The sequence below is a fragment of the Toxoplasma gondii genome, chromosome IX (assembly GCF_000006565.2).
Source record: "Toxoplasma gondii ME49 chromosome IX, whole genome shotgun sequence".
In the NCBI taxonomy this organism is placed as follows: Eukaryota; Apicomplexa; class Conoidasida; order Eucoccidiorida; family Sarcocystidae; genus Toxoplasma; species Toxoplasma gondii.
In genome coordinates this window covers 5755497-5764489 of record NC_031477.1, presented here as the reverse complement: position 1 = coordinate 5764489, position 8993 = coordinate 5755497, and the positions used below count along the sequence as shown (strand labels likewise).

The window sequence follows — 8993 nt, the reverse complement described above, 5'->3', positions numbered from 1 at the left end:
CAGAGAGGGACACAACGGGTCATTTGACGAAGGCAACAGCGACTTCTTTGACGATTAGGTCCCAATGTATACTCCCCAGGAATCGCTATCGAGCATTACAGCAATTCTTTGTTTTTTTCCCTCTCAACGTGCCTTTTCTTGGTCACAGCTAAATGCGTTGGATTTCAGTATCCTACTACGGAGAGGTTATTCCACATCCGGTGCGTTCTCGGTGCAACATATGAACTACTGTAGTCACGCTTATTAACAGCGACAGAAACCTTTATCTCGCTGTCGTGTCAAAGAGGGTGCCCTTTCTCCTTCGCACTGGGACAGACACGTCACTTTCCCTCGGGCAAAAGGCTGCGTGGCATTCTCTAAGCACAGCGAAAGATAGTCGTTTTGTCTTTTGAAGATAAGCAGCTTCCTGTTTTTTCGAAGAAAAACCTACCCTAGAGTTCTCTTTCGGCAGAGTACCACACATGCACTTTCTTAGCCTCGCCACGACGAGCGCGAGGCCCTGCGATCGGCCGCGGGCACACAACAGCGATGGTTTGTCCTCCAAGAGATCGCAAAGATCCACTATTTCTGTTTTCTTCTTCACCAACACACTTTCTCTCAGTTTCCCGACTCACCCGGTTGCACAAAGTCGTCCGTGGACTTCCATTCGCTTTTCCGAGTAAGAACGCCCTTTCTTTCGCCACTCCGGTTTCTCGCATTGCGAGACAAGAAAAAGAGACACGTGTGTGCTTGGCCTTTCCTGCACGCTGAACAGAGCTAACAAACGCGACCTTCTCTATTAGCGGTTTTCCCCCCGTTGTTGGGATCTGAGTCAGATTTCATTTTTCTTTTTCTCTTCTCCTAAGCCTGCTTTCGAAGTCAAGTCTTACCATGAAACTGGCACACCACATCTATCGAGACATCCGCAGTCGCGGAGCTCTCGCTGTCCTCGGGACTGCATCACTGCTGGCTCCCAGGTGAGTTTCCACACCGAATGTCATCTCCCATTCGTTCTTTGATTCCTGTGATTAGCCAGTCCGAGCTTTTCTCTCTGCTCTCTTCCCCATCACAACAACAGGCCTCACCACCGCTTCTTCACTATCTCCCCTTCCTTCCTCTCATCCTTTTTCTTTCTATCTGTCTCTTTCTTCTCTCTTCTGCACTTCCAAGGTGCACAAGGTTCTCTTTCATCACTATCTCTTCCTCTGTACTTCTTCCTCTCTACCTCATCCTGCCTCTCTTTCCTCCCTATCTCTTTTTCTTAATCTCTTCCTGTCTTTTTCTTCCTGTCTATCTCTTACAATGCCTATCTCTTACTGTCTATCTTCTGCTCTCTCTCTCTTTTCTTCTCTACTCCTCATTCTCCTTCGCACTCTTCCGCTCTCCTCCAGTCCTCCGTCTCTGTCTTCTGTCTCTGTTCCGGACCTCGTCTTGTCTTCTACCTTATTTCCCCGCCTCCTCCGCCCTCCTCTCCGCCACAACGTTGTCTTCGACCACCACTGCTCATTCAGTCTATTGGTTCGCTTCGAGTTTTACACTTGATTCACCACACATTCGTCACTACCAACATAGCTGCAGTCTCCTCTCGATGTCTCCTCGGTCTCCCTCTCTCTCTCTGCCTGTCTCCTTTGTCATTTTCTTTGTGTCTTCTGTCTCGGACTCCTCTGTCTCTTGCCCTGAGTGTTCTGTGTCTCTCGTGTAGTGTCCGCTGTCTCTCTGTCTGTCTCCATGTCTCGCTAGGGGTCGCTACCTGTTTCCTGATTTCCTGACGCTTTTGTTGCGGTTGCACGACTTCTGTGACATCTCGTCCTTGTTTTTGCTTTTCTCTCTTCCTGGTCTCTCGATGATCCTTCGAGGCTCTGCCGACTGTACGTTTTCCTTCCCTGTTTCCTTCCCGTGTTCCTCAGATTCCTGCGGCACCTCATCGCCTCCTTCTTCCAGTTTTTGCAGACTCGCATCCCCTTCGTCTGGCCGTTCGTAAACTGGATTTCTTTGTGGCTGGTCGACGTCCTCAGACTCTTCTCCGGCTACTTTGCAGCTTCGGGGTTAGAGAGATGCAAACGACCGCAGATACCTCTGCGACTCTACGAGTAGGAGAGAGAGCCGTCTCTGTGTTAAAGAGAAGCAAAGCGCCGGCTGCACAGCTCGATTTCTCTCTCAAAGTGCTTCCTCTGTTGTTGCTTCCTGTCTGCTCTTTCTCGTCCTCTTTCTCTGCTTTTGTTTCCTTTCCATGTCTTTCCGCGTTTTCGCTTTCGGGCGCTTCTATCGGTGGCTTCCTTCCCCTGCCCCTCTGGAGCGTGTGTATGAGCCTCCCTTCACACTCGACCTGCTTTTGAGTGAACGTGAGTTGTTTGAGAGAGTGTGTGCGGCGGCGCACAGTAGCCGTAAAGAACTGCGATTCCTTTTCTAGTAACGCGCGTCGTCTTCAGAATGTCCTGTGGACTGTAGGGTCGGAACTCCTCGAGAACGTCGTCTTCTGTTCCGCACAACTCCAGTCATGTTCTGTTAAATTTAAAACGCGAAGAAACGCAACGACGCATGTCGAAGTGGGCAACCGAAGAATAAGAAATAGACTGTGTGCAACTCGATTGGATTTCCCGGTGGGATAGATATTAGGATTCTCCTTTTGCTCCTTGACGTGCCTGTTTCTTCGCTATCGCCTGCATCGCCTTTCTGTGGTTGGTTTTGGCCTGCATGCGCTGCCCCAGATTCGAAGGCTGTCCGTTTTGCCGGAAGGTTCGCGAGGTAGGCGCCTCTGTGCACGCTCGAAGAAAAAGCAACGGCTAACAGAGAGAGGATAAACTTTGTCGGCCAGCGGGAGTGCTTGTGAAGAGCCTTCTTTCTCTAGAGCGTCTCGCCTTCAAGCCGCCAATAACAGACTCGCAGAGATCCTGAGTGGCCTCGAAACTATGCTAGCAGATACAGCGTGGACTCGCTCAACAAAGGTTTTCAAGAAGCGATCCAGCGGTCCATTTCGTGGCTTGCCGGGTTTGGGTGTTTCAGAGGGGAGAAGATGCAAGCAAAAAACTGGAGAAGAAACGCAGAAGCGTACAGCGAGACGAGTGAACGCGTAGAGGAACAATTATGATCGCTGTTCGTACAGGCACTGGGAATATCTAGTCCTGTTCATGATCCAGGTGCTCAGGGTCTAACTGTCGGACCTCTGTTTCCAATTTAAAAATGTGGAGGGTTGTTTTTCGTTTTTTCGACTTTCCAGACCCTGAGCGTCTTGGCACTCGAGTGCGACATCTTCCCTTGTCCAAGAGAGACATTGCAGATTGCGGGGTACTGCAGGAATTCCAGGTGAGGCTCTACATCTACATTGCGTGGAGGACAACTCGCGCGTAGCATGCGCTCTACTGGAACAGTTTGTGCGGGCAACCATCTCGCCACCAAAACGTTCAGAAGTCGGCAGCGGGATAGAAAACGAGGTTGGGGGGAACCCAGACGCATGCACAACCACAACATGAAGACGAACCGTTTTCATGAGGATTTTTCTCGCGTTCTTGCGGCCGATGGCCTGAGCCAATCGACTGGCGGAGCTATGGAGAAAACAACTTGAAGCAAGTGCAGGAAGGCGCACCTCCTGTTGCCGGGTTCCCTCAGGTTTTGGAAAACGTAAATATTGTTTTTATTCATTGGCTTTTTCATGCCTCATGCTTGTCCCACATTGATATTATAAATGCCTATCTCTTCTTGCCCACTTTATGTATACGAACTGTTTATTCTCTGAGACAACCCTCTGCCTCAGGTATCGTCCAGCCGTCAAGGCCGCAGGCGGGGCACTCATGTTCCCCTACTTGGAAGACCGTAAGTCTCGCGAGAGGGGGGGGATGCTGTCATGCATCAGTGGGTATGAGATAATGAAAGAAGATAGATTACCATTAACAATTTATAAACTCACCTGTTTTTTCACGTAATAAAATGTGTCTTCTTGCTTTCCAAATGTTAGGTTTTAACTATTATTTTCTCTTCCAAAGACAGAGCGAGAGTCGGAGGGGGTGTTGACGCGAGTCCGTGAATACATTGAGGAAATAGAAACCCGTTCCGACAGTAAAGAAAAGCCAGAAATGCGTCTGTTGTTGCCTCTTAGTTTTTTCGCTTTGCTTTTCCAGCGAACACGGACATCCGCATGTATCAGTCAGACGAGATCATCAAGTATCTGTGGCGGGAGTATGGCGCCAGTGCTCGGGCGCCTCTGAACTACCGGCTTGCAAAGATTGGAGTCATTGAAATGCTCTCGCTTCCTCTGACTACATTCTGTCGTAAGTTCGGCCAGTTCAGCAGAATGGCAACACACGCGAGGTCCGTTTTTTCAACTGGAAGACGGAGTCGTTGTTAGGCGCCACGTACCGTCGGGCTACCTCGATTCCGACGTTCGACGATAAGTCTTTTTTATCAGACGCGACGCCGACCTTCTGGAGCAGAGAGACCAGTCACAGCTGCGTCTTCCTTTCAATGGTAGATTAAAGGCTGCCGCAGGAGTCTTCCCTGCCAAGGGAGTTCTTCTCGCCGGCGCGCTGACGGACTGCAGACAGCTGGAAGCCTGACAGTTTTTGCGGGTGTGCAGCCTTCGTTCTGTAGTCCTCTCGGTGCGTGAACCGTAGAAGGTTGTCACGCTGAATCCGGAGATCCCCGTACAGCTTGTTCACAAGTTTTCTGATTCTTCAAACACACAACGGATATATCGCTGAACCCAATGCACTTAACGTGGTACTCATGAAACCACAATAGAGCGCCTGGCTCTTGCGTAAACAAGGACCTCCAAGATGTAAACTGCTAGTCCGACTCGAAGTCGACGTTGACCGCGCAGAACAAGCAGTCTCATCCTGTTCACAGAAGCGCTTCGTCGTTCTCCTTTTTGTGCTTCCCCGATCTCGATTCTCACATCCTTCCCCTTCCGCTGGCTTTATGCCGGCTGCATGCGTCTAGGTTCCCTGCTTTGACACATCACATGATGACTGCCGGTCTAGCAGTAGATACGTGGATATATTCACCAACCGTGGCAATTGAGACTGCGTTTCCTAGAGGGTTGAAATCGGGTGGTTGCCATGAACGAACGCTTGCGCCCCGTCTGCACCTTGTTAGGATCTTTCCTACTTTTCCCCAGGGAAGCAGTGTTCTCTCTCAGGCCGAAACAGAGGCAGCCGATCCTAAGCTCTTGCAGATGTCGTCCGCCGACACCGTGTCTCCCTCACGGCCTTCATGCTTTTTTTCGTTTGCGTTCAAAACATCTGGGAACTTCCTGGCACTCTTGCTGGCCTGCATGCGGTCCTCTCGCTGGATGGCTGTCGCATGGGGTCGTTGTGTCTCCACCTCTGTTCCCTTTCTTCCTCAGGCCCGATGATGACAGCTGGAATTCTCCGCATTCCGTCTGAACTCCCTAAGAAGGTTCGTTCGTCTTCCCTTCTCGTTTCACCGAAACGTCTGACAGTCGTGAACTGTGCAAAAGACCTGAAAGAAACTTGCACAGGCACAGATCAATCCTCCTCACCACATCGTGGAACAGAGTATGCACTGAGCAGCTTAAGTCTGTGGAGTTTTACACGCTCGAGGAAACCTGAGTTTCTTTCCACGCAGATTGGCGGCGAGGCTTGTGCCCCTCGGATTCCATCTGAATTCAGAAGACACGGACGTGTGTGATCCGAGAGCGAAGGCAGAAACGCATGCAGTCGCGTTGTTCATGGGGAGCTGGTCGGATCGGGAGTTTTTTTGGAGGTCTTCTTTTTTTCCACTGTGTGTCGGCTGGATTCTTTTCTCTACATGCGTTCAGCCTCTGGAGCTGTGGGGTTGCGAGGCCTCCGCCCCCTCAAGACGCGTTCGCGAAGTCCTTACTTCCCTGTAGGCTCTCCAAATTTTCTTGTCTCCACCTGTCTCTCCAGGTTTCCTTTTTTTTTCTCCTTTTCCAGGGACAAGCGATTCACATTCATCACACCGTCTGGCCGTTCCTGTAGACAGCTCCATTTCTATTTGTGTGTGTGTAGTCCCCTGAATACTTCTTCACGTACTCCTCTCTCTGTGTGTACCTCTCTCTTCGTGGCGTTCTTTTCTCACCCTTTGTGTTTCTTTCTCTCCCTCAGTCAGTTTTTCTATCTTTCGCTGTGGGTATTCTTTTGTCGCCTTTGCCACGCTTTCCATTCGTTTCCCGTCGGAATTTCCGGATCTGGCAGGCGCCGTCACCTCCTGTGTACCTGCCTCAAACCATGCGTGGGTGCGCTGCACGCGTCGTTCCTCTGTTCTCGAAATGGAGTTTTCAGTTGTGTCTCTTGCGTGCTTTTTTTTGCACTCTTGCATCTCCCGGGCTGTCATGATTTTCGTGGTACCCTCTTTCCACTTCGTTTTCTTCGCACTGAATTTTTTTTCGGGCACCTGTGACTTTCACGCATGCAGAGAACTCCCCTACAGACTGCACACGACGGCGATAGGAAGCGGGAGAATGCGCCCCTCTCCTGTTGGAAAGACACGATCGTGGCCATCGGCCTTCCCAGCTAACTGCTTCGGCATCGCCTGCTACGCCTCAGCTGTTCCCACCTATCTGAGGGATCCAAACACAGACACCGAGATAGGAAGCTCTGCAGCCATTGTCCAGTATCTGCTCGTGAGAACCCCCTTCATCTGCATCGACCCATGCATTTCTTCCTCGTAGTCCTCGTGGAAAACTATACACTTCTATACAAGTATATATAAATGAAAGTGTTTCTACACAACTGTACATGTCTGTCTATGTATCTATGTATGCGCATGTATCTATCTATCTATCTAAGGCTTGGAGATGATACATATGGTGACGCAAAGAAGCCTGCTGCTGTTCGTTACTGTATGCGTTTTCCGTTTTTGCTGTGTTAACTTGCGGCCTGTAATTCGTGTGCATGTCGCGGTCTTGGTTTCTTATGAACTTTGTTTCCTGTCTTTTGCCTCTCTAGGAGACTTACCAACGAGGCGCACCACCCCAGGAGACCTGGATGATGTACGGCAAGAAAAATCCCTCTGATTGAAGGAGCATTTGGACGCCCGGCCCGTCGAGTTTCATTTTGTGTTTCGCTTCAAGATCAAATCAAAACTTATCAATGTGCGAACAGCCCCAGGCAAAATGCCTTTTTTTGCCCCAGTATGGGGAAAGGAACGGAAGCGAATGCACTTTGGAGGAAAATCAGAAGAGGCACTTTTCCCTTTGCTGTCTACTCGGGAGTGTGCAAAACAGCAGTGCTGAGGCAGTGTCTGCCTCTGCTTCTATTCTTTTATGCGTATATTTTCTAGACATGTATATTAATATAGTTAATTAACGTATTCGTATACGCGCGACACAGTCTATACCTTGCCCCGTTGGAGAACGATGCGTGTGAACTGCACCATCAATATATTCCGTCCAGGACGGGGTGTATGCTTGGTGAACGATTTGTGGGATCGCATTTTAATCGGAAACACGCTGTTCTATCTTCTTAACTAGATGCTCTCTCTGCATATAAATAAGTATTCGGTTGCATGCTCAAATTCCGTAGAAACAGCTCAACAGGCCATATCATAACTTCCCTCTTTTTTCACTTTCTTCTGGGTATACGGTGCTCCGTGTGGTGCATGCAACTCGGCTTCAGAGGCAGCCGCCCCATTTCTGTTTGCTCTTTTCTGCACAAAGGACAACGCATCCGTGAGCGAGATTCTTTTTTTCTTCGCCTCCAACGTTTTGTCAGTTGTGCTCTTGCCTGTCTTGTTTCTGTTCACTTTGCGGTGGCCACAAGCCCCCATCGTGCCATGTATCTAATAACCGCTGGCTGCCTCGTGACTGTTCCCATGTGCCTTGAAGTGTGGAAACGCTGGCGACAGAGTTCTTGCAGCTGCCGTTCTATGTGTAGACACATGGCGTTTCGATCCTTAAGACAGGGGCCTCTGCTGGCGCGTCTCTCTGGATATCTCGACATTTTTCGCCGTCTGCATGCGCTAGCCACGTGCTTCGTCGCCGGCGGGGGGTGGGGGGTGGCGGTGGGGGCATTCGTGCTCCACGCTGTTCAAAACTTTGAGTGAGACGCCTTACAGAAAAGGCGGAACAATCAAAGGCAACAAAGATGCGTTTTCAGAGGTGTCGAAAAGAGCGCTCTCGCCTTGGACCGAGATGGGATGGTTTCCCGTTCAGGACCAAAGAAGAAAAACTTTCATTCGACTGGCTTTGCCTCTGCCGAACACTGGCTGTTCAAACAGCCTCAGAAAGCCGGAGACACGACTGCATGCGATGCAGCGTGTGCCAAGGAAGTCAGACATCGACTGGGACACGGCGAAGAGACTCCAGCTGTTTTTAGGTCTGCAAGTAGGTCCCATTTTTCGTATGTTCACCCCTTCAGAGACACAGACTTGACAAGACAGAGTGGTTTATAGACACGAGCGAGGCCTCCGACGAAAGCACGTGCCGAGACGCAGAGTGCCTCACGACAGTGTCTCTAAGAAGAGGCCGAACGGAAGGACGAGCAGAAACGCCGAGTCTCGCCCTCAGCTATTCCACAGTTTCTCTTTCTTCCTACCTTTCTCCCCTGTCGTGAAGCAGGCAACGCACTGCGGGTCCCTCAGCCCCCGTCTCCTGGCTCTCGCTAAAACGCAGGCACAGAAGAGACCGTTGTGGGGTGAACCGATTGTAAATAAGACAGTCTCAGAAAGCTCTCCGCGAGGTCAGGATGCCCGAGGAGGCTTTTGCAAACTCTGCAGCTGTCGCATTAGTCACAAGTGTATAAGACACGCTGAAAAGACATACAAAAAAAGAACACCTTGCGCAACATTTTCGGTGACTAAGCCACAGCAGAAGTTTGAGATGCATCGTAGAGCCTTAGACTTCTCCCCGTCACGGAACTTGCGACGGGCGAGACTACTCATTTTTCTCGCGCGTTGCTGTTTTCTTCTTCCCTCTCTTCGCCGACCGCTCTTCTCTTTTGGTCCTGCTGAGCATCGGAATCGTCTATGAAGGGGGATATCAAAAACGTTTTACTCGAAGATGAACGCGACTGACAATCACTCCACTGGAATGTTCTTTA

The 8993-nt window shown here is 50.2% G+C and overlaps 1 protein-coding gene across 1 annotated transcript; it reads left to right on the top strand.

Moving 5' to 3' along the window:
* Positions 1 to 586: 586 nt before the first annotated feature.
* On the top strand, positions 587 to 8108 carry TGME49_306030 (glutathione s-transferase, n-terminal domain containing protein). Its single transcript, XM_002370334.2, has 10 exons — positions 587 to 956; positions 1887 to 2069; positions 2688 to 2724; positions 3197 to 3282; positions 3731 to 3789; positions 4095 to 4244; positions 5318 to 5370; positions 5753 to 5820; positions 6370 to 6577; positions 6903 to 8108. The coding sequence occupies exons 1-10, from the start codon at positions 871 to 873 to the stop codon at positions 6972 to 6974; spliced, it is 1002 nt and encodes a 333-aa protein (XP_002370375.1). The 5' UTR covers positions 587 to 870; the 3' UTR covers positions 6975 to 8108.
* The last annotated feature ends 885 nt before the right edge of the window (positions 8109 to 8993 follow it).